Genomic DNA, 26,634 nt, shown 5'->3' on the forward strand with positions numbered 1-26,634 from the left:
TGCCTACCAGCTTTAAGCGATTCTCCCACCTCAGCCTGCAGAGCAGCTGGGACTACAGGCGCATGCCACCAGACACAGCTAGTTTTTGTACTTTTAGTAGAGACAGAGTTTCACCATTTTGGCTGGGCTGGTCTGAAACTCCTGACCTTGTAATCTACCCTCCTTTGCCTCCCGATGTGCCGGGATTACTGGTGTGAGCCACCATACCCAGCCTGCTTTTTGTGACTGATTTCTTTCGTGGAGCATGTACTGACTGCTATAATTATTGTCTTCAGTGGTGATCGTTGGACCTACAGCAAAGGGATTGGGAAAACGTTGAGGATCATTGAAAGCAAAATTAAAGGAATGGGTAGAGGGATCAAGGAAGGCCTATGGATAAAGGAAAATCATCTTGGGAAGGAAATATTTACTGAATACTTACTTAGTGAGTTCTGTTCACTGTTATGTCCTTAATCCTTATGATAACCTCATGAATTTAATTTTATTCCCTGTGCATTAGGAGTAGTCTGTGATCACAGGATCACAGGCTAGTAAATGGTGGAACAAGCATTCACTCATGTCTTTTTTTTTTTTTGAGACGGAGTTTCGCTGGTATTACCCAGGCTGGAGTGCAATGGTGCGATCTCGGCTCACGGCAACCTCCGCTCCCTGGGTTCAGGCAATTCTCCTGCCTCAGCCTCCTGAGTACCTGGGATCACAGGCACGCACTACTGTGCCCAGCTAATTTTTTGTATTTTTAGTAGAGATGGGGTTTCACCATGTTGACCAGGATGGTCTCGATCTCTTGACCTCGTGATCCACCCGCCTCGGCCTCCCAAAGTGCTGGGATTATAGGCATGAGCTACCGCTCCCGGCCACTCATGTCTTTTTTATATCAAGCTTCATGTTCTTTTCTCCTCACTAATGAAAAGGAGTTAAGATATTAAGGTTTAGGAGAATGTTTCTGTTGATACACAGAGTAGGAGTCCAGGTTCTTCCACTCAAGAGTCCATCAGTATTTTTGTGTCAGGTGAAACATTGACTTGCATGTAGTGAGAGAAACATTGGAGGGAATTGGAAAAGTTTTTAAAACCATTGCTGTTTATCTTTATAGCTAATATTGTCTTACTCTACTTGACAAATTTCCCTGTGCATTAGCCACTGTGTTCTTGTTTTAAGTTTATAGCCGGGTGTGGTGGATGATGCCTGTAACCCCAGCATTTTGGGAGGTCTAGGTGGGTGGATCACCTGGGGTCAGGAGTTCAAGACCAGCTTGACCAACATGGAGAAACCTCGTCTCTACTAAAAAATACAAAATTAGCTGGGTGTTGTGGTGCTTGCCTGTAATCCCAACTACTCTGGAGGCTGAGGCAGGAGAATTGCTTGAAACTGGAGGCAGAAGTTGCAGTGGGCTGAGATCACGCCATTGCACTCCAGCCTTGGCAGGAAGAGCGAAACTGTCTCCAAAAAAAAAAAAAAAGTTTTCTAGCATCAAATTACCTTTTTGAGCTTTGGTATTGTATGAAGAAAACTGGCTAAGCTGAGAACTGAGATACAAGGGCTATAGGCATTGGGATCAATTTGTAAACCTCTGTTTTCATTTGTATTTATTTGGTAATCATGTCTTACATAAATTCTGTAAGATGTGCTTTATTTTTATAGTATGGTTAGGGTATAAGCAAGTCATCCATAATAGGATAGAATTATTTGAACTTCAGTGGTTGTCAGTATGAAGGTTTTGGAACGAGTTGTGCTAGGCTATTAAAGTCTCTTCTATAAGTTTTGGGGTCTTCTATTCATTTTGTTACATCATTTCATTTGTTGAAATATTGAAAGTTAAAACTTGTTCCATGTATAGAGCACAGGCAGAGTAGATTTAGCATCATTTAGGAGCCCTAGAATTTTCGGAATTGTAATGGAACATTGGCCTCAAAGACAGCACTATATGAGCCCCTAACAAGAGAGTATGATTGTACATGCTTTTAATGTCCCAGCATTTGAAATTTGTAAACTTAAAAATAATATGTAAGGCAAGGGATATTAATGCTTTTACAGTACAGGCATAAGTTGTTTTACTACTGAAAATGATTCTTTTAATGGATTTCTTTTTGGTAAGTAACATCAATAATGTAACATACCTCTGTTTATTAGAATTATTACCTGTGAACATTTTATCATACTTACTTTATTTTTCTTGTTTTAAGGCACAAAAGAGCCTTATTGATGACTATCCCCAAATCTACTTCCCCTTTCCTCAGGGGCAATTACTGTTGGGCCAGACTCACTTTTTTTTTTTTTAAAGTATAAAACTCATCTTTCTTTTGCTGTTGATTTCTGCCAGTCTGGCCTCCCCTCTCACCTAGCTTCTTGTATTTTTACTACTATTCTTCTAGTCACCAAGGCTTTGATAGCTTCAAAAGTGCTTTTGAGTTCTTTTCTCTACGCAAGTCATTTTCCAAGACCCTTACTACCTCCCTTTCCCAGCCAAAATCAGCATTGTAGATTTTTTTTTATTGCTGCCTTGGTAAGAGCTTTTCTGTATATTTAACTTGCTTCTCTAGGTCACAAAGAAACATTTTTGGTTTCGTTTTAAAAAAAATTTTTTGGAGACAGTCTCGTTCTGTCACCCAGGCTGGAGTGCAGTGGCATGATCTTGGCTCATTGCAACCTCTGCCTCCCGGGTTCAGGCGATTCCTGAGTAGCTGAAATTACAGGTGCCCACCACCATGCCTGGCTAAGTTTTGTATTTTTAGTAGAGATGGGATTTTGCCATGTTGGTCAGACTGGTCTCAGACTCTGACCTTAGGTGATCTGCCTGCCTCGGCTCCCCAAAGTGCTGGGATTGCAGGTGTGAGCCACTGCTCCTGGCCATGATGTAGTATTTTGATATAAGTAAACCTTGTGTCCTGAGTCTTACAGTCAGTCTAATTAATGTATTTATTACGTCACATAGTTACCTTTTTTTGTGTGATAACACTTAAGATCTTCTTTAGGCAAATTTCAAGTGTAAAATACTGTATATTAATAACTGTAGTTACTATGCTGTAACATAGATCTCTAGTACATACTTATCTTATAATGAAGTTTGCACACGTTGATCAACATCTCCAATTCCTTCATCTCCCAATACCTGGCAACCAGCGTTCTACTCTTATTCCTCAAGTTCTATTTTAGATCCCCATATATGAGTATAATATTTTCTTTATCTTTGATTTTCAATAGTTCCACTTTGTCCCTAAGTGTGGTTTCCTTTAGATTTATTCTTCTTGGGTGACCTTGAGCCTCTTAAATTTCTAAATTTCTGTCTTTCACTAAATGGCAAAAATTTTTAGCCACTATTTCTTTTTGTTTTTGAGACTGAGTCTTGCTCTGTCACCCAGGCTGGAGTGCAGTGGCGCAGTCAAGGCCCACTGCAACCTCTGTCTCACAGCTCCAAGTGATTCTTGTGCCTCAGCTTCCTGAGTAGCTAGGATTACAGGCATGTATCACCATGCCTGGCTAATTTTTGTATTTTTAGTAGAGATGGGGTTTCGCCATGGTGGCCAGACTGGTCTTGAACTCCTGGCCTCAAGTGATCTGCCTGCTTCAGCCTTCCAAAGTGCTGGGATTATAGGCATGAGCCACCCCATCTGGCTTGTCACTATTTCTTTTAAAAAAGGTTTTTACTATACTTTCTTCTCCTTTTGGGACTTTAGTTTGTCACCTTTTTGATATTGTCCTTGAAAAGTCCCTGAAGCTCTTGTTCTTTTCTTTTTCTCTGTTTTTTCTCCCATTTTCAGAATGGATAATTTCTACTGCTCTGTCTTTATTTTAGTTTCTCTGGTGATATTTCCTGTATTAATTACAGGTCTGTTTTAATACTCATTGTTGATTCCAAGTTATTATCTGATAATTCCAACATTTGGGTCATCTTAGAATTGCCTTCTGTTAAGTGTCTTCTTCTGGGAGAATGGGTTACATTCTCCTGGTTCTTCCTCTGTGAAGTAATTTGGTTTGTATGAATATAGCACTCTTGTTTATTCATTGTCTTGTTAAACATTTGTTTTGCTTCCAGTTTTTGGTCTTTATGAACTATTCTGTTGTGAACATATGTGTACACATTTGTATGGATAACTGTTTTGATTGTTCTTGGGTAGATTCTACCTAGATGTAGAATTGCTGGGTCAGATGGTAAGTGAATGTTAAATTGTTTTCCTGAGTGGCTATATCATTTTGCATTCTAGCTAGTAATGTTTTTGTTTTTGTTGTTGTTGTTATACAACTCTCCATCTAACTAGTAATGTTTGAAAGCACCTCAGTGCACTTTTAATTTGCATTTTAAAAATCCCATGGAGTTGAATGTCTTTTCATTAAAGAGCCATTTCTATTTTTCTAAGAATGGTTAGTGTCCTTTGCCTTTTTCCTTCTGTTACTTCCCTTCCTCCTCCTTCCCTCCCTTGTCGTTAGCATTTAGGTACCCTTTATATGTTACAGAAATTACCTCTGTCTCTTAGAGTAGATTATTTTTCTCTGTTACTCATTTTTCTTTTGAGTACTTTGGTTGTGTTTTTGTAAATAAATTTTTAATTTTTACATATTGAAATAACCTTTTTTAGTGTATGGATTTTAAGTTATAGTTAGAAAGATTCCTGTACTCCCGGGTTATAAACTATATCACATTTTCTTTTAAAACATATTTAATATAGATTTATTCTGCTTTAACATGTTTAGTAGGTATCCAGTATTAATTTCTTTCTGGTAACTGCCGACGTGAGTGGATCACAAGGTTAGGAGTTGAAGACCAGCCTGGCCAACATGGTGACACCCTGTCTTCACTAAAAATACAAAAATTAGCCTGGCATGTTGGCAGGTGCTTGTAGTCCCAGCTACTTGGGAGGCTGAGGCAGGAGAATCGATTGAACCCAGAAGGCAGAGGTTGCGGTTACCCGAGATCATGCCACTGCACTCCAGCCTGGGCGACAGAGTAAGACTCTGTCTCAAAAAAAAAAAAAAATTGTGGCAAAATATACATAAAGTTTACTACGTAGCCATTTCTGAGTGCGCAGTTTAGTGGCATAAAGTACATTCACATTATGGTATAACCGTTACCATCCTGCATGATCTAGAACTTTTTCATCTTCTCAAACTGAAACTCTGCCCATTAAACAATAACTCCCCATTTTCTCCCCACATGCAAATTCTCAGGCAAATTCCATTCTACTTCCCGTCTTTATGAATTTGACTTTTCTAGGTACCTCCTGTAAGTGGAATTGTACAATAGTTGTTTTGTAATTCGTTTATTCTACTTAGCATAACGTTTTCAGGGTTCATATTGTAGCATGTATCATAATGTGTTTCCTTTTTAAGGCTGAATAATATTCCATTGGAGGTATATATCATATTTTGTTTATCCATTCACATGTTGATGGATGTTGGGTTGCTTCCACCTTTTGGCTATTGCAGGTATTGCTGCTGTGAACATGCATGTACAAATACCTGTTCAAGTCCCTGCTTTCAGTTCTTTTGGGTATATACTCGGAAGTAGAATTGTTGGTTCATGTAATTACTGTATTTAATTTTTGGAGGAACTATTGTATAGTTTTCCACAGCACTGCACCATTTTAAACTCTCACCAGCATTGCACAAGGGGTTCAGTTTCTTTACATCAGCACCATTTGTTATTTTCTGTTTTTTTTTTTTTTTCCCTGTAATAGCCATCCTAATGGGTGTGATGTGGTATTTCATTCTGATTTTGATTTGCATTTTCTTAATTATTAGTGAGGTTGGACATCTTTTCATGTGTTTATTGGCCATTTGTATTTTTCTTTGGAGAAATTTCTATACAAATTCTTTGCTCATTTTTCAGTTGGGCTTTTTTTTTGTTGTTGAGATGGAGTTTCATTTTTGTTGCCCAGTCTGGAGTGCAATGGCGTAATCTTGGCTCACTGCAACCTCCGCCTCCTGAGTTCAAGCGATTATCCTGCGTCAGCCTCCTGAGTAACTGGGATTACAGGCATGCTGCCCCCATGCCTGGCTAATTTTGTTAGTTAGTAGAGATGGGGCTTCTCCATGTTGGTCAGGCAGGTCTCTAACCCCAAACCTCAGTTGATCTACCCTCCTTGGCCTCCCAAAGTACTGAGATTACAGGCGTGAGCCACTGCACCTGGCCAGTTGGGCTTTGTTCTTGATTGTTGTGTTGTTCTTTATTCTGGATATTAATCTCTTACCGATAGTGATTTACAGATATTTTCTCTCATTCTATGGATTGCCTTTGCACTGTGTTGATAGTATCCTTTGATACACAAAAGTTTTTAATTTTGATGAAGTTTTTTCTTTTGTTATTTGTGCTTTTGGTGTCATAGCCAAGTGATCATGGCCAAATTAGTATCATGAAGCTTTTCACCCTATGTTTTATAGTTTTAACTCTTTTGTTTAGGTCTGTGATCCACTTTGAGTTAACTTCTGTGTATGGTATAAAGGTATAACTTTATTCTTTTGCACGTGGATATCCAGTTTTCCAACACCGTTTGTTCAAAAGACTGCCCTTTCTTCATTTTAGTAGTTATGGCATCCTTGTTAAAAATCATCTAATTATATATGTGAGTGTTTATTTTCTGATTCCGTTAGTCCTTATACAGTACCATAATGTTTTCGTCACTATAGCTTTGTAGTAACTTTTAAAATGAGGAAGTGTGAGATCTCCAACTTTGTTCTTTTTCAAGATTATTTTGGCTATTCAGGGTCCTTTCAGATCCATATGAAGTTTAGGATGGATTTTTGTATTTCTGCAAAACTGTTATTAGGATTTTGATGAGAATTGTGTGAATCTGTGGATCAACTTGGGTAAACAGCTTTCAGATGTGAAAGTTTGTCCCAAGTCTGAATTCTCTACTGACTGCTGTTTTCCAAATGGCAAACTTAAGACAAATTGAAGCCATTGAAACCTATTTTTAAAGCTTATTAGGAGGGAATGAGATCAGATTGTTTACTAGCTTTCCAAAAGAGAGTTTTTGCTAAAAGTAACTTAGAACAGGGGAGAAGTTGCTTTTATGAATGACTTTTTCATTTTTTTAATTGTAATTTTATAATTTTTTAAAAGACAGAGTCTTGCTCTGTTGCCCAGACTGGAGTGCAGGGGGTCAGTCATAGCTACTCCATGGCTCAGGTTTTCCTCCCAGTCTTCCAAATAGCTAGGACTACAGGTGTGAGCTGCTACTTTCAGTTGATTTATTTTTTGTAGAGTTGTGGGGAATCTTGATTTGTTGCCCAGGCTGGTGTTCACCTGTTGACCTCAAGTGAACTTCCTGCCTAGGCCTCCCAAAGCATTGGGACTACAGGTGTGAGCCATCATGCTCAGTTCATAAATGACCTTTGTGAATATCCAGGAAAATTTACCGAAAATTGCAAGGGTTGTGGAAAAATAAATTACACCAACAGGATTTATAAATTCAAAGCAAAAATTTATTTTGTAAAACAAAGTTTAAAAGTGGGTTGCTGGCTGGGTGTGGTAGGTAGCTCGGGTCTGTAAACCCAGCAAGTTGGGAGGGTGAGGCATGCGGATCACCTGAGGTCGGGAGTTTGAGACCAGCCTGACCAACACGGAGAAACCCTGTCTCTACTAAAAATACAAAATTAGCTGAGTGTAGTGGTGCATGCATGCCTGTAATCCCAGCTACTTAAGAGGCTGAGGCAGGAGAATTGCTTGAACCCAGGTGGTGGAGGTTGAGGTGAGCTGAGATCGTGCTATTGCACTCTAGACTGGGCAACAAGAGTGAAACTTCTTCCTCAAAAAAGCAAAAAACAACAACAAAAAATATGGGTTTCTGTGATATTTCTCCTTTATGGTGACTATCGAGAATTTTGAGAGTTCATAAAAATATCTGAAGGATAATATGCAGTTATTTCAATTGTAAAACTCAATAGAATTGGTAGGTTAATGGAGGAGGCTAGTTTACATTTGAAAAGCTCTTATTTTGAAGTTTTAAACAAACTTAATATACTTTCCTTTTTTTCTTATAAATTTAAATGAAGTTGGTAAGCACAACTAATATAGCTGTATCCAAATCCCCTTCAGTTTACTTGAATGTGCTCTTCTAGTATTACTGTACTTTATGTGTGTTGATTTGAAAATGGTTGCGGATATACTGTGTCCCAGTGTATCCTTTTGACTCGATTCATCATTTCCTTCTTGTTTTTCTATTCTCAATTTTGTCGAGAACTACTCTTTTTTCCCCTAGGACTCCCCCGTCCTTGCTTAAATGTTTCTCAACTCATATTTGAGCATTAAAATATTTTTGTATGAGCATTAAAAAGTTTTTTCTTTGTAGAAATTCTCTGAGATTTCTACAGTTCTATTCTGATTTTTAAAATTCTTGCAATGTATTTTCTGTACGTTTATTCTCTGAAATTTGACTTGTGATTAATTTTTTTATTTTCCAATCTTAATTTTTAAAGTTTGCTGATAGTATATGGCCTAGTGGTTTTAAAGAGTGATTTTTTTTTTTTTTTTTTTTGTCATTCAGTACTTTGCTTTCTGGTAGAGAAAATGTGGCTTTTTTAAGGTTGAGCCTTCAAACCTTTTTTAAAGTTTAGGAGATTATTTTTATAGATTGTATCCTATACCACATTTTACTTTTTTTTTTTTTTTTTTTGAGCCAGAATCCAAATTAGTTTTTAGAGTCTTAGCAACTTCTAAAGTTACCTGTGATAGTTTCCCTCATATTTCTTAAGAATTGGTGAAAATATTGTTGTCTTTGATTACTATCAAATGCTGTAATTTAGCAGTCAGCATAACATATAGACAGACTTTACATGATTTTGTTCTTTTGAGATATTTAAAATTTAAATCTAAGGTAGTAGAACATTAGTTACTGCTCTTAAAATATAGTAGATTACTTTGGTGTGGCATTTAAAATACATTAGAAGTGATTAAATAAATTATGATATATCCATACAGTTGGATACTATATGCACTTTTGTATTTTGGGAAGAGCATATTTGTTTTTATTATGTATCGGTTGTTTTGTATTAGGTTCATTCGATCCTTTCAGTGTTTATTATGAAGGTAATTCATTGATGAATATGCTCAGCCTGGGAAACTTGATTTTGGCCAAGAATTGGGTCTTGATCAATTTGGTAAGCTGGTTAAATGAGTGTTTCTTAAGAGAATTTCTACTGTAATGTGGTTTGTACTTCAAATATTACTGTGATATTTAGGAGATGATATTTACACACATAAAAATAATATATAGGCTTGTGGTTGAGATAAAGAATAATTGGAAGAAAGGATGCATGATAGTTAAAATAATCAGGAAAAGACTTCCTAGAGGAGTTTTAAGTTGTGACGAAAGCTTTTTTTTGAGAGGGTGCACTGTGAATGTAGATAATATGTGAGGGGGAATGGACAAGGTATATTGGGGAAGAAATAACAGTAGGTGTAGTACACTTAGAGCTGGGTTTATGTAAAAAGTGATAGCAGATGCTTATAAAAATTGGAAATGATTATGGAGAATATTCAGCTGAAGGAAACAAAGAATGTTATGATTGTTCATGTGGATGGGCCTTTAGGAACAATTTTACAGTGAATAATTTTACATGGAAGCAAGTTCATACTTAATCTTGTCGACAGTAGAGCATCATAACTAAAAAAAGATTTTTCAGTTAGGTTGTTTGAAACTGGTAAATACATATTTGGTCTTCAACCCTGTTTTCAGACATACAACTCCTACAATTCTTAGAAACTCCAAAGTGATGTCTGTTAGAGTGCTAATGGGATGACTGTTGGCTGGCCGCCCATAGGTAACTTTACTATGGAGCTGGTCACTTGAAAGACCAAGGAATGATAAGTGGGTTGGGACTTCTAGCTCCACCATAGGGGCTGAAGGTTAAGTTGATCACCAGTGGCCTGTTGTCTCTAATCAATCATGTCTGTGCACTGAAGCCTCTATAGGAACCCCAAAGGACAGGGTTTGGAGAGCTTTCAGATAGTTGAGCACATGGAGGTTCTGGGAGGGTGGTACAATCGAGAGGGCATGGAATGTCCACGCCTCTTCCCACACACCTCATTCAGTGTGCGTCTTTATCTGTATGCTTTGTAATATTATTTAGAATAAACCAGTTAATGTGATTCTCTCTAGCAAATTAATTGAACCTAAGGAGGGCATATGGGAAACCCATCTTCAAGCTCATGAGTCAGAAGTTCCAGAGGCCTGGGCTTGTGACTGGGGTCTGAAAAAGTGGGGCAGTCCTTGGGACTCAGCCCTCAACCTGTGGGATCTGATGCTGTCTCCAGGTAGATAGTGTTGGAATTGAATTAGAAAACACCCAACTGGTGTCCACTGCAGAATTGATTGTTTTTTTTGTTGTTGGGAGAAACCCTCCACACATTTGGTCGTAGAAGTCTTCTGTATTGATTGTTGTTGTGGTGGTGTGAAAGCCTAGAAAAAAACAATTTGAGCATTGGTTTTTAGGTATATTATTCTCTTGTTCTTGGTAGGAGTTCTAGAATTGAAAATACTGTTTGTCCTGTTTTAGAGTATTGTTGGGTATAGCAAATTGAATTGCGATGGTGACAAATAAGAAAAAAAGTAGAGAGAGTAATGTGTGGGATCAGACCAAGGAATAGTTTAGGTATCAACAATTTTTTCACTGAATATTTGTCGGATAGTAGTAGGCTTTTAGGTAGAGTGTTTCGGTTGAACAGTTTTAGATTGCCTTGTATTAAACAAGTTTTTGTTTTGGTATGGTATACTAGTCAGTTTCATTTGTCCACTGGTGAAATGTTAAACTATACCAGTTGGGAAGGAGAGCATCTAATGTAGCAGGAGCAGTGTTAATAGTGGCTTGGTGGCGGGAAATGGGTTGGAGTGTCGATAAATTGTCAGCTGTTTTTATGGTTAGGGAGTTTAATGTGGTGTCAGGGCAGCTGGGAGAGATTGATAGAGGCCAAATAATAAAGGGACTTTTTTGGTATAACTTTCAAGGAATATATATATTTTTTAAATGGGGAATTTTTGAAGAGGTGTTTTTTTTTTTTTTGTTGTTGTTTTGAGATGAAGTCTTGCATTATCACCCAGGCTGGAGTACAGTGGCATGATCTTGGCTCACTGTAATCTCTGTCTCCCAGGTTCAAATAGTTTTCCTGCTTCACCCTTCCGAGTAACTGGGATTACAGGCATCTGCCGCCACACCTAGCCAATTTTTGTATTTTTAATAGAGATGGGGTTCACCATGTTGGCCAGGTCTCGAACTCCTGACCTGATGTGATCCTTCCTCCTTGTCCTCTGCACACTCAGTTCTTGAACTTGATTTGGAGGCTAAAACATTCCTCAAAGAATTTTTTTTTTTTTGGAGACAGGGTCTCACTCTGTTGCCCTGGCTGGGTGCGGTGACGTGATCTTGGTTCACTGCAACCTCTGCCTCTTAAATGCAAGCAATTCTCCTGCCTCTTAAATGTAAGCAATTCTCCTGCCTCAGCCTCCCAAGTAGCTGGAATTACAGGTGCCCATTACCACGCCTGGCTAATTTTGTATTTTTAGTAGAGATGGGGTTTCACCGTTTTAACCAGGATGGTAACTCCTGACTTCAAGTGATCCACTTCCCTCAGCCTCTCAAAGTGCTAGGATTACAGGTGTGAGTCACCACGCCCGGCCACCAGTAGACTTTTTTTTCCCATTTAATCTTAGAAAAAAAAATTTTGCAGATATTAGAGTTCATGAATGTCATAGCAGTTACCTGTCTGCTATTTACCAGTGAGTTTGAATATGGAATAATATAAAATGTTACATTCTCTTTAAAGCCTGCTTGTAGTTAATAGCTTTTCCCACATAGCCAAAAAGTGTCCACCTATCTCCTAAGTAGCCCCTCCATACTGCTTGTCAGAGCTCAGCTTTTATAATTGCTGATCTTTATGTTGTGTTGTTATTATAAGAATACAGGCCAAATCTACTGTGACAAAGCATTAAATAATATATTTATTTTTAAATAGTAATTAATTTGAATCATATGAAATGATGTACAATGAAAAAATCTCCCTCTTATTTCTGTTCATTACCTCCCAGTTCCCTATTTTTGGAGACAACCCAAATTACTGATTTCTTGTATAGTCTTCTAGGGATATTTTGTGCCTATACAAAATACAAAATATTTTGTTTTTACTCCTCCCCATTACTTTTATGGGACTATACCATACTTGATACATTGTTCTGTATCTTTGCTCAATTAGTAATACATTTTGGAAATTGTTTCATTCACTATAGTAAGAGCTTTCTCAGTCTCTTTTTTGTAGCTGCATAATAGTATAAACTTAGCATGTTTCACTAGTATCCAGTTTGATTGATTTTTAGGTTATTTCTAGTCTTTTGCTGTTAGAAGCAAGATTGTCGTTAATGACCTTGGTTGCATATTATTTCACATATATTTTGAAGGATCAATTTATTGAAGTGGAGTTTCTGTTCAAAAGCTCTGGGCACTTTTAATTTTGATACAATTGTGAAAGTAGGGGTTAAATGAAGTGAAACTAAGAATTTGGTATATTGTTTACAACAGAAATTCTGAGAAAGAAATTTATAATTGCTAAAATATTAGTGAAATCTTTATAAAATTATTTTGTTTTGCAGGTATACAAAACTAGGATATGCTGGAAATACAGAACCACAGTTTATCATCCCTTCTTGTAAGTATTTTAAGCCACAAATGAGCTTATTTAAAAAGCTCTCCTTCCCTAATAATTTGAGTAAAAGAAGTAATCAGTTCTGACATCCCATACGATTTAATCCTTTAAAAACATGGTCTGCCAAGTTCTAAGTGTGGCCTCATTTTCATACCTCTAACCATTCATTTCAGCTTTCTGTTTAGCTCCCTATTTGCCGTGTTTACCAAATACCTCTTTTTAAAGCAAAAACGAAACGAGCTGATATTGAAACAGTACCCCAGTTTTTGGGGGGATATTGCAGTTAACAGTGTGTGGGTCTAACTAATTATCAACTGGTCCATTCCTCATCATATGCCTATGAAGACTGTCCTTTAGTTTGTGGATATGACTACTGTTTGCAGGGCCTGTATCTGTTGATGTCCCTTCAAAATAAGGATGGAAGGATAGTATTGCACCTTTAGAGATGTTGACCTCAGCTGTTTTCTAATATCCTGTAACCATATTGTTGTATATCATGTCTTCAGAGTGTTTTTGTTTTATCCGATTTTTGTTAATCTTGCTTAAGCTGACCATTAACTGTCTTTCAGTAGTTTTTAAAAAATATTCTGATATTTGGATTGCTATTAGTGCTCTTATTTGTTAGGACAGATTGTATGTCTGTTCCTTAATGAACATACTTTTGTACCTTTGACTTGCAAACAGTTCACATTTTTTGTACATAATGTAGTAACACTTCTGATCTATTTGTCTTACAGCCAGATTAAAACTTTCACATACCAAAATGACAAACCTTTGCTTGCTGGGTCTCATTCCTAGACATTTTAATTTTGACAGTGTCACGAATTTTTCACAGTCATAGTGATGTGACTGAATTTTTTGTATTGTTATTCATTTATGAAAAGCAAATGGAAAAATGAATATGTAGAGAGTAATGAAAGCAGTGTATGTTTCAGAATAAATGAAGTTGAGAATAAGATAGGAATTGTTAGGCTTTGCCAAAAACTGCAGATCTTTAGTATCACTTGAGCACTCATTGGACACAAGAGGTCAACTGTTTTGTCATTTGTATAGTAAGAACAAGATTAAGTGTGTGACATTGAAGAAATACGCTGTCAAAATTGCATCTAAAAGGGGAAATGTTTTTAGGGTTTTTATCCACTCCTCATTTTCTAGAAACAAACTTATTTGACTTTTGCATTTCTCATATTTTGGTATAGTTTTCTAGGAATTGATTATGTAAGAACTTAGGCTATGACCTAAATCTAACGCTTTTTTAAAACAGAATGGATTTTAGGTGATACTGGTGAAAAAGCTCATTCATGTGAGTCTAGTGGCCTTCTAAATATTTTATTCATGCATATTTATTGTCTGTTGAACTGAAGAACAGGTTTGCTTTTCTTTACCGTTTTTCCCACATATCAACAATACATTGATTATTTTTTGTCTGTTTTAGGAATTCGTGATACAGGTTGGCTTTATTGCTGACTAATGTAGAGGTACTTCTGTGGGCTAGTTCTTGACTTAGTGGTATTTCAGTTTAGTGTTAGACCATTGTGTATGTACTTACTAGTTTCTTTAAGCTACTGTAACAAAGTACCAAAAACTGGGTGGCTGAAAACAACAGACACTTAAAATTCTGGAGTTTCTAAGTGCAAAATCAGTGCATCAGCAGGATCATGCTCCTGCTGGTGGCTCTAGGAGAGAAACCTCCCTTCTTGTCTTCTAGCTTCTGATGTTTCCTTAGGAACCTTGGCTGGTAGATGCATCACTCCAGTCACCTGACTGTCCTCTTGCTGTGCATCTTTACCTCATCATCCTTCTGTGTGTGTGTGTTGACATTTTCCCTTTCTATAAGGACACTAGTTGTACTGGATTAGGAGCTGCCTTGATAACCTCATTTTAGCTGAGAAGACCCTGTTTCCAAACATGGTTACATCCTGAGGTACTGGGGGTTAGGACTTCAACATATCTTTTTGGGGATATACAATTCAACTTGTAACAATGCTGGTGGTATGATCTCTTAACTTTTAATCTTTTGTTATGATTATTTCAAGAGACTGCTGAAGTAATTTCTGTCATCTTAGAAAAATTGGTTTTGGTTATGTTCTTAAATGGCTTTGTTGACTTTTTGTTGGAGGCCTATATAATCTTGAACTTTTGAACCATTGGATCTCATCACTGTTGAATCCATTTTTATATTTCATCTCTCTGCCAAAATATAAAGTCTTTGCTTTTTTTTTTTCTCATATCCTATGAGTAGTTACAGTATGTTAAAAATGCATTTGCCTACTGTAAGAAGGTTTTTGATTTTTGGGTTTTTTGTTTTCTCACTCACCCAGTTTTAATGCTGCAGGTACAGTGTTTATAATTAGCAGATAGAAACATAACCACTATCTTTTACTGATGGGTTATTGATATTTGATCTGGAAAGCCTATGCGTATGGTTCAAGGTTTTTTAAATATACATTTATATATATACTTTGCATATTTATAGTGAGCCACCTGGATGTCTATGTATATCATAAGTAAATTGCTAGAGAGAATTTCTAGCATTTAGAAGGACTAGATGGTGGATTTAAAATTTTTTTCTTCCAGTTATTTTCTGCCCACGTTCTTAAGGATATAGCTGTTACTAAATGAAAGTAACAGTTGAATACCAGATTAAGTGCGTTCAGACAACTATTTTGAATGAAGAACTGATCTTGAAGGATTCAGACATTTATAACTTAATTTAAAAATATCTAACAAGTTTTAGCTTTGAAACTGTTTGCTGGATTTCTGAAATTATTTAAGGATATTGTTGTCGGTGTTACCTAAATCAGTTGAGATTTCCTTTTCTATATGTAGTTTAACAGATATATATTACATTTAGATTACTATACCACAGTAGTAATTGCTATTACTAGACCCAATCAGTGTTACTAGACCCAACAGTGATAGGGTAGAGATAGATGGAAAGTCTAAAAATTCTCCTTGAATTTTTTTATTCTCATTTGTTAGTGTTTTTCTGTTCTTTCTTTCCAATTGTTCATCAAGCATATGTGGAGTTGGTGGGATTACAGTTTTACTCAGAATCAAAAGAGAATTTATATAATTTAAAAAATACATATTTAAAACATTCACACAGCTGTTTTTTGGCTTTTTGCATTTGAGGCCTTGTCTCTGAGTGGAAACTGAGGTTTTGTGTAATGAATGTTGTCACTGGTTTCTTATGACTTTTGTGAATTAGTTTGACAATTTAAATATGCTAGGTCATGTTTTACTTTGTAGAACTTTGTAGTGGAAGAAGTGTAAGGTAAAAGTTTGTCTTATTTGAAGAAAATGAATTATTTGACATGTCTAAATAACTTATTTTAAAGGTATTGCTATTAAGGAGTCGGCAAAAGTGGGTGATCAAGCTCAAAGGAGGGTGATGAAAGGTGTTGATGACCTAGACTTCTTCATTGGTGATGAAGCAATAGAAAAACCTACATATGCAACAAAGGTATGGTTTTTTTTTTTTTTGATTTGTATAAATAACACTTTCAAAAGTTAGTTTGTTCAGTGCTTATGCCCTCTGGAATTCACTCTGTAATAGGCCTTATTAATATCCTTAAACCTCTTCTCAGTAGAAATTTCATTTTCCTTGTGGCACCCTTCCCTGTTGCTTTAACTTTGCTTTTTTTTTTTTTTTTTTTTTAAGTAATCCCTAAGAAGGAAAGTTTAGCCCTTTCAAATTAGCAGTATTTATTTTTCCACATCCCCTGGATCTCAGGGCCCTCAATAAAATTAGCTTTCCCTTCCTTCCACATTGCTACTTCTGCAAATATTTTCTTCCCGTCTTTATTCACACCTATACCATTTTTCTCTGTTTGAAGTTTATACTATCTGGAAGTGCTGTTCTTTTTCCTGTTTTTCTCTTCCCCTTTTTCTTTTCTGCCCTTTTCCCTTCCTCTTTTAATTGAAATATAAGTATGTATGTGTTAATTATACAGTTTGAATAATTTTATGACCGTAATCCTAACAGGTTTTGATACAGATCAAATCTAGTAACCCCGAAGCTTTCCTTGTACTGTTCACACAGCCAATTGCACCAAAAAATAAATGCTATTCTGACCTTTATCATCTTATTTTTTGACATTGACTTTGTCTGATTTGCAAATATCTTTCTTTGTACTTCTTCCCTTCTCATAATTTATTCATTTATGAACAACTACCATGTGAAAAATACTTTGCCAAGTGTCGAGAGTAAAATGGTGTATAAGAAAAATAATTTCCCTGACTTCAAGGCTATTATAATGTGGTGGAAAGGAAGACATTGAAGAAATTAATTACAAGTGTGATGAGGGTTAGAGAAAGGGAGACACACATAGAGTGCTCTGGGCATGTATCACAGAAGTAGCTAACCTAGTGTAGGGATTCAGGAAAGTCCTCGAGGAGTAAATCTTTGAGCTGAGTCTTGAAGAATAAAATAGGAGTTAGCTGGTGAGGTTGACAGGCTGAGTTGTTTTAGATGGAGAATCCGATTCATGAAAAGGCTTTGCAGTATGAGGGGGACTAGAAGCAATTGACTGATGTGCCTAAAGCATGGAGAATGAGGTGGAAAGAAGTGCAGAGGCTGGATAGGCCAGGAAAGAGCACCGGAAATGTTGTTAGACCATGTTAAACAATTTGAGCACTTTCCTATAGGCAACATTAATGGGTATATCTAGAGGAATAATTTTTGAGCTTAAAAGTGCAAATATTGGAATCTACCTATTGGAACTTGAATCCTGGCTATACTAATTTCTAACTTTGTGATATCATTCAGTGACTTAACCTTTTTGAGTTTTGATTTCTTTGTCTGTAAAATGGAGGTATTGTTAGTACTTCAGGATTTTTTTCTTTTCTTTTTTTTTAAGACAGAGTCTCTGTCATCCAGACTAGAGTTCAGTGACATGAATATGATTCACGACAGCTTTGATGTCCCAGGCTCAAGTGATCCTCCCACCTCAGCCTCCCAAGTAGCTTGGACTACAGATGTGTGCCGCTATGCCCAGCTAATTTTTTGGTAGAGACGGGGTTTCATCATGTTGCTCAGGCTATTCTTAAACTCCTGGGTTCGAGCGATTTGTCCGCTTTGGCCTGCCAAAGTGCTGGGATTACAGACCTGAGTCACCATGCCTGGCCCAGGATTGTTGTTATAATGCTTAAGGAGTTGTATATAAAGAAATTGTTATACTCTAGTACTTTGAACATAATAATTACTCAATATATGTTGGCCATTTTTACTTAGAAAAGATTACTCATTGACAACGAAGAGAAATTATTTGGGTAAGGTAAGCATGATTCTGGGAAAAGCAGATAATTGACTATTGAAGTAGTCTAGGCATGAGATATTAGTAACTTTTAGTGACTTGGACTGTAGTGATGGCAGTGGGGATAGAGAGAAATGGAAATTGTGTATGTGCATTCACACACGCAGCTATTTAAATGTTATTGTGGAAAACTTCATATGAAGAAAAAGAGAAAAGAATATAATGAACCCCCATGTGCCCATCACACAACTTCGGTGGTTATCAGTCTATGGACAATATCATTTTGTCTATAATCTTCCTATCCCAACCTTCGATTATTTTAAAGTAAGTTGTACGTATTATTTCACTTACAAATACTTCACTCTTAAATATGAAGACTTTTTAAAAAGATAAATATGACACCTTAATTTAGTATGCAGTTTTTTAATACTGTCTGACATCTAGTTGTTGCTTACATTTCTCTGATTATTTACTATAGTGGTCATTCTGTTTGAATTGACATTAAAATGCGGTCTACTCACTGAGTTTAGTTGGTAATTCTCCTGTCTCTTTTTATCTGTAGGTTCTTTTTCCTGTGTGTATGTTTCTTTTCTTTTTTTTGTTCTTGCCATTTATTTATGGAAATAAAACTTGGGTGTCTTGTAAAATTTTCTGTATTCTAGGGATTCTGATTATTACATCCTTCTTGGGTCATTTAACAGGGTACCCTATTTCCTGTATTTACTTTTTTTGTTATAAATGGTAGTTAAATAGAAGTCTGATTAGATTTAATGAGAGGTTTTTGTTTTGACAAGGAAAGAAAGTGGATAATTAGAGTAACAGGGCGTGATTAATAGGATATTGGTAATAAACTAGGCATATCAGTCAAGGGTGATTCCCAGTTCCTAATAGTCTGTTTATCCCTTATCTGCTGAGATTGAGAATGTTAAAGGAGAAACTTCCAAAAATTATTTTATTTTTTTTGAGACAGGGTCTCACTTTGTCACTCAGGCTGCAGTGCAGTGGCACAATCACAGCTTACTGCAGCCTTGAACTCCCAGACTCAAGTGATTCTCACACCTCAGCCTCCTGAGTAGCTAGGATCACAGGCGTGTATCACCATGCCTGGCTAATTTATTTTATTTTTTATTTTTATTTTTGAGATGGAGTCTTGCTCTATCCCCTGGCTGGAATGTGGTGGCATGATCTCACCTCACTGCAACCTCCACCTCCTGGGTTTAAGCAATTCACCTGCCTCAGCCTCCTGAGTAGCTGGAATTACAGGCATATGCCACCATGCTTGGCTAATTTTTGTATTTTTAGAAGAGATGAGGTTTCACCATTTGGCCAAGCTGGCCTCGAACTCCTGACTTAGGTGATCTGCCCACCTCAGCCTCCCAAAGTGCTGGGATTGTAGATGTGAGTCACTGCGTCCAGACTTTTATTTTTTGTAGAGACAGGGTTTCCCTCTGTTGCCCATGCTGGTCTCAAACTCCTGGGCTCAGTGATCCTCTCACGTTGGCCTCCCAAAGTATGGGATTACAGGCATGAACCACTGCGCCTGGCATTTAAAAAATGTTTACTTGACATATAATAATTATACATATTTATGGAGTATGTAGTGATGTTTTGATATGTACAGTGTATAAGGATCAAGTCAATGTAATTAGCATATTCACCTTAAACATTTATTTTTGTGTTGAGAATATTCAGAATTTTGTTCTCTCTGAAAATAAATAATAAATTATTAATTGCAGTCATTCCTATAGTGCAATAGAACACTAGAACTTATTCTTCCTGTCTAGCTGTAATTTTGTATCCTTTATTCAAGCTCTCCCTATTCCCTTCTTTCCCCCACCCTTTCCAGCCTCTAGTAACCACTTTTCTACTGTCTGCTTACATGAGATCAATTTTTTTTTAGCCTTTGCACATGAATGAGAACATGCAATATTTATCTTTTAGTTCCTGGCTTATTTCACTTAATGTCCTCTGGGCTCATCTATGTTGCCAAGAATGACAGGATTTCATTCTTTTTTTTATGGCTGAATAGTATTGTGCATCTATACCACACATATCCATATGGACACTTAGGTTGATTTCATATTTTGGCTATTGTGAAGAGCACTGCAGTAAACATGAAGGTGCAGGTATCTTTGATATAGTAACTTCTTTTCCTTTGTATAAATACCTAATGGTTGGGTGGCTCGAGCATATGGTAGTTCTATTTGTGGTTTTTTGAGGAATCTCTGTGCTATTCTTTATAGTGTCTCTCTACCTGTTAACATTTCCCCCATGTTATATATGAGTTCCCTTTTCTCCACATTCTTGCCAACATTTGTAATTTTCTGATTTTTCGATAATAGCCATCCTAACCGTGGTGAGATATCTCTTTGTGGTTTTGATGTGCATTTTCCTGATGATTAGTCATGTTGTTGGCCATTTGTGTGACTTCTTTTGAGAAATGTCTATTTAGATTATTTGCCCTTTTTAAAAATCAGTGTTTTTTTTTTTTCTGTTGAATTGTTTGAATTCCTTATATATTCTGGATGTTAATTCCCTGTCAGATGTACAGTTTGCAGGAATTTTCACTCATTCCATAACTTGTATTTTTACTCTGTTGATGGTTTTCCTTGTAGAAGGGTTTTAGTTTAATATAATCCCTTTTGTCTATTTTTACTTACGTTTCCTGTGCTTCTGAGCTCTTATTTGTAAAACCTTTTCCCATACCAATGTTGTGAGGGTTTTTCCTAAATTTTCTTCTAGTAGTTTTATAGTTTTGGGTCTTACTTTTAAATCTTTAATTCATTTTGAGTTGATTTTTCTATATGGTGAGAGATAGAGGTCTTGTTTCATAAGGAGAAACACTTGACTGGGGTAGTGTAGAGAGGAGAAAGTCAGTTTAATTTTGACCAGATTATGTGTGAGCTATCTGTGAGACATCTGAGATTTTGTTGGAGTCAAATATGTGGATTTTGGATGAGATTACCCAGGGGAGCGTATGACAGGGGGAAGAGGCCTAGGACTGAGCTTGAGCAGTGTGCCAGTTAGGTGTGAGTAGGGGAGGAAAAGTCTGCGAAAGAGGCTGAGAAAGCATGGGTAGAGATGTAGCGGTAAACACTGTGGAGTGGTGCTGAGATGAGCTAGAGCCCATAATTTACTGCCTTTAGCTGCAAGGTGATCATTTATAACCTTAATGAGAATAGTTTTAGATGAGTGGTTGGGCTAGATGAAAGTAGTCTTGTGAGTGGTATGCCAGGAAAAGGTAACAATAAGAGTACTGTTCATTGAGTTTTAGTTGTCATTGGGAGGGAGAGATGAAGAGACACATTTCAAGGTTAAGATGGAAGACATATCTGAATGCTAATATGAAAGAACTATTGAAAGAATATCTTACATTTTAATGGAAGTAAATGAGAAAAAAAGACTATGGAATCCATTTTATAGATTTAGAATCAGTTTTACAGGTTTGAATTCTTGACTGTTGGCTTCTGCTGCTTCTGCAAAATGTGTGGTGGCATCATCTGCTGGTAACGGAATGGATGCAGGGAGAACATGAAATCTGAGTGGTAGGGGCAGTAATTGAAAATCATCATTGTGGAGAGTAAATATGAACAGAATAGAGGAGGAAAGGCTTGCCAGGCAAGGTTAGGCCCATTTGAGAATAATGATTATGAATTTTTAGTTTTAACAACCCAGTTACAAATGTTTCTGCAATATAGTCAACATTTTGGAAATAGAGAAGTTTATGTTAGGGACATATGCTGGGTTGGATTTTGGTAGACAGGGTGAAAAAAGGATGCGTGAAGTAAAAGTGATGGGTCAAAATCTAGACTGTGTTTATTGATGGTTAGGAAATAATTAAAGCAATCAGTGGACTGAAAGACTTAATTGTGTTCAAAAGAGATATCTGGAGGTGGTTGAGTATGCTAGTATAATAAGAGGTTGTGATTAAAGAAGGGTTTGCCTACATTTCAGGGATTGAGAGATGGTAGTGATCATGATATAAAATCTATACTGTGACCAAAATGGAAGAGAAGCCACTGAAGGTGATGAAGTCAGTCAGTCGAGAGGCCAGAGTTCCTCTCCATTAATTCTATCCACTCATTCTAAACACGTTTTCAAGTCTTCCGAGTGCTACAAACAAACCAGAACAAAACTTCTCCCAATCTTTATTCGTATCTTCTGTAAAACTGACTCCAAATCTCCCCTCCCCCTCCCTCCCTCCCTCCCTTCCTCTCCTTTCTTCTCTTCTCTCATCTTGCCCTGTTGCCCATGTTGGAATGCAGTGGTGAGATACTGGCTCACTGCAGCCTTGACCCCCTGGACTCAAATGATCCTACCACCTCAGCCTCTTGAGTAGCTGGGTCTACAGGTGTGTACCACCACACCTGGCTAATTAAAAAAATTTTTTTTTGTAGAGACAGGGTCTCACTATATTGCTTAGGCTGGTCTCAAACTCCTGGGCTCAAGCTATCCTCTCAGCTTGGCCTTCCAAAGTGCTGGGATTATAGGTGTGAGCCACATGCCTAGCCATTTCTTATTCTTATTGACTGAGAAATCTTCAATGTGGCCTAATGTCATCCATACCACAATTGATACTCTTGTTCTCTCTCTTAATTCTATTGAGGTTCGTTTCAGCTTTCTCAATGCTGCTATAATAATCTTCCTAAAAATTGTTCTTATTCCCCTGCTTAAAAATTTCTATGCTTTTCTGTTTCTTACAGAATAAAACCCAAATGCCAGGCAAATTTTTGAGAATCTGTTTCCTTTGATCTAGAACTGGTATATCTCTCTACATACCTCACCTCAAACCTTTTGGCACATATATTTCTCACTGATACCCTCAGTTTTTGTTTTTGTTTTATATCATGTAGTGTTTGTCTTTTGATGTATCTTTTTCTGTTCTCCACAAGTTCCTCCATACCTCTCATTCCCCTGCCAAAAAAAATCCAAAAAAATAGAAAGCGAAAGTGAGAATGTTGCTTCTTTAAGACCCAGCTTAGATATGACCTCCTCAGTGAAACCTTCTTTTCTCTCACAAGACAAGGCGATCATCTTGTTTAAGGAACTATTTATGAGACAGAGTGTCACTCTGTTGCCCAGGTTGGAGTAGAGTGATGTGATTTTGGCTCACTGAAACCTCTTTCTCCTGGGTTCAAGAGATTCTACTGCCTCAGCCTCCCCAATAGCTGGGATTATAGGTGTCTGCCACCACACCCGACTGATTTTTGTATTTTCAGTAGAGATGGAGGGCTCACCATATTGGCCAGGACAGTCTCGAACTCCTGACCTCAAATGATCCACCCACCTCAACTTCCCAAAGTGCTGGGATTACAGAAGTCTCACTCTGTTGCCCAGGCTGGAGTGCAGTGGAGTGCTCTTGGCTCACTGCAACCTCTGCTTCCTGAGTTCGAGTGATTCTTCTGCCTCAGCCCCCCAAGTAGCTGGGATTACAGGCATGTGCTTATATTTTTAGTGAAGATGGGGTTTCACTATGTTGGCTAGGCTGGTCTAAAACTCGTGACCTCAGGTGATCTGCTCGTCTCAGCCTCCCAAAGTGCTGGGATTACAGGCATGAGCCATTGTGCCCAGTCAGAACTTTATTTTTTAAAAAACCTGTAATGTAACATTTGTTTATATATATTTCTTTCACTAGACTAAGTTTTTTGTGTGCAGGATGTCCTTGTTCATTTGTGCCAGTGGCTCACAGTAGGTACACAGTGATAATTGATGAATAAATAATACTTTAAAACATTTAAATTAGTACACTTCCAGTAATGTTAAAAATTGAATGATACAGTAACTACAATTTTTTTCCTTCCCTAATGCAAACTGGGAGTAGAAGTCATTTTATAAGTATATAAAGTATTAAAAAGTAGTGTGGAAACTAGAGTAAGAAGTAGATGTTAGGGATGGATACTACAAGATATATTTGTTTGTTTATTTGTTTAACTTTAGGTATCAAATGTATTATGTTCATGGAATTATATTGTTACAGAGGTTCACAGACTTTCTCAGTGCCATTAGTGTCTCAGTAACATTTTTCACCATGCTACCTAGATCAAAAGAAATGTCTAATAATTCTGTTTATTAAATACCTAGGTCTGGGCAACTTAGTAGCCACTTGGAAAAAAAAAGACACTTAAATTGGAAATATTACTGTTTCATTACAGAGTAATCACATTACTGTTAGGATGCTTATTTCTGTTAGGCACTACACAGCTTCTCAAACCTGGAATTAGACGGGACATTGAGACCCTGATTTCTTGTTTTACCTGGATGTTATTTTGTGATATACTTACTGAGTACTAGTTTGGACAGGAGACCCCCTCCTCACCCAGGCAGGCTGAAGGTATTGAGAGGCAGACACCCAGATCTAGTACAACAGAGTGCATCTATCCTGGGACCAACAGCCTGAGAGCCTGCGGGGCTGATAGCTCTCCGGACTGAAGACCCCAAACAGACTTTTGTCTCCGTATTTGTTCTTTGACAGGTGATTCTTATTAATACACAGGTGTTTTCCATATACACATAACTCAAGAATATACCAAGTAGGCAGCTGTTACCTGCCTATCACTAATTACAGACTAAAAAAGGTATCCTCCACAAAGGAGCCATGAGGGCAGGGTAAACTTAATGTTTCTCAATAGTGATACTTGGTTTTTATCCCAGCAACTCCTGTCAACCCTGCTTCTCAAAGAAATAATATCATTAAAAGGAATATATAATAGTATGATTTATTGTTGAAACTGAATTACTGTGACTTGTAGATCATGCAGAGTCCTACTGATGTTGAGTATCACTATATTTCCCTGGAAAATTTAAACTACTTTGTAGTGTCCTTGTGAATTTATGGTAGTACACTGGGGTGCCTACTTCATTTTCTATGGCTATAATAAATACTTTAGATGGAGTAATTTATAAAGAAAAGAGGTTTATTTTGACTCACCATTCTGGAGGTGAGAGGTCCAAGATGAGTTGGCCACATCTGGTCGACCTCTGGTAAGAGCCTCATGCTGCTTCATAACATGCTGGGGAAGGGCAGGGGAAAACAACAAACTACAAAGGACAGCCTCACTTTGTAACAGCCTGCCTGCAACTCCCTGGAGAATTAACTCAGTCCTGCTGAGAGCTGCATTAATTCCTGTAATGACCTGATCACCTCTTAAAGGCCCCACCACCTCTCAATACCATAACACTTGGCAATTAAATTTTAACATAAGTTTTTGTGGGGAGACACCACATACAAAGCATAGTTAGTTTTGGAAGCAGGATTCTCATAAATTTAGAAAACTTTTCTTGTAAAATTTTATATGCTTGATTCTTACGATTATTGTAGGTATCTATTTACCAGGTACACTTTTTATATTCAGCATAGAACAAATACTTGTTAATGAGCTAATGAGTTAAAAATTAAGGAGATTTTGATAAAGTGTGGTTTTTTAGGCTTAATTTTTGTAGGTTAACTTATCCTTTTATTACAAAACTTTTAAAATCTAGAAAGATTAGTACAATGACCTTTCATTTAGATTTAATAGTTTTTAACATTTTTGCATACTCACTTTGTTGTTAGTGAACCATCTGACAATGCATTGTTGGACTAATTTATCTTTAAAACTTTTAAGGATGGTATGTAGTATCAAACCTAAGAAAATGTATCCTCATCTAATATCCCTAATGATCTAATACTTCCTTTTTGCGGTTTTATTTTTTATATTAATAAGATTTAATTTGTATTTCCCTTTTTGTTTTAATAGTGGCCAATCCGCCATGGTATAGTTGAAGATTGGGACTTGATGGAAAGGTTTATGGAGCAAGTGATCTTTAAATATTTAAGGGCAGAACCTGAAGATCATTATTTTCTTTTGGTAAGTTACAAGTTATACTCTCACTGAGGAAATTTTTGAATACACTTAATGAGAACATTTTACCACACTTCTTTGGTATACTTTGGTTATTAAGTTATCATATGTCTGAATGACTTTATTATAAAGTTGTATCATCTTTAAGACCATCCAGTTATGGCTACAGGATAATAGTAGTATGTCAAAGCACCACATTTTAAACACTTAAGAAGTGCTTTGATAATTAATATCTAATCTTTATGATAGGAGCAGTAAGTAATGTTCAGAAAAAAGATAGAAACCTGTGGCACTTCCTTTTTTTGCTTTTTAAAAAACAGTCTGATTATTTCATTGGTATTTCTTCTTAACAAAAATATAATTTAATTTTAAATATCTTTTTATTAAAGCAATGCATGTTCATAACTTAAAAAATCAAATACCTTTATAAGATTTAAAACAAACAAATAACACTTTCCTTTCTTACCTCTCACATCCTTTGATTCACATTCCCTGGAGGCAAACATTTCAATTTTTGAAAAAGTTTGCCCTGGTAGTAATCTTACAAATTTAACATGTTTCTTCTATTTCTTATGTTTTAAAAAATATTATACATTATTTACCAACTTCCTAATAAGAGAAATGAGAATTTCCTTTTTTCCTTTTCTCTCCTTCAATACAAAATGTCTATCCTTTCCCCCCGCCTCACATTTAGTTATATCACAATTTTTGGGTAAATTCATATTCTGTGTCTTATTATGGTGATTTTGATGGGCTATAAAGTTGAAAGAACCAGACTATGGACACTCATATACCCACAATCTAGATTTGATGATTAACCTTAACATTTGGCTGTAATTGCTTCAAGACGTCTGTCCATCTGTCACTTCATTTTAGTTTTTAAATCACTTCAAAATGATTTGCAAAT

At 36.7% G+C, this 26,634-nt stretch overlaps 1 protein-coding gene across 2 annotated transcripts in view; it reads left to right on the forward strand.

The window, feature by feature from the left end:
- ACTR3 (actin related protein 3) overlaps positions 1 to 26,634 on the forward strand; it is a 69,370-nt gene that overhangs the window by 10,491 nt on the left and 32,245 nt on the right. For both annotated transcript variants that reach the window (XM_002749510.7, XM_035305073.3), the window contains exons 2-4: positions 12,576 to 12,631; positions 15,970 to 16,094; positions 25,623 to 25,733. In XM_002749510.7, coding sequence (XP_002749556.1) covers positions 12,576 to 12,631; positions 15,970 to 16,094; positions 25,623 to 25,733 — 292 coding nt within the window. The remainder of the gene's footprint in view (positions 1 to 12,575; positions 12,632 to 15,969; positions 16,095 to 25,622; positions 25,734 to 26,634) is intronic.

The sequence above is a fragment of the Callithrix jacchus genome, chromosome 6, assembly GCF_049354715.1.
Source record: "Callithrix jacchus isolate 240 chromosome 6, calJac240_pri, whole genome shotgun sequence".
Lineage (NCBI taxonomy): Eukaryota > Metazoa > Chordata > Mammalia > Primates > Cebidae > Callithrix > Callithrix jacchus.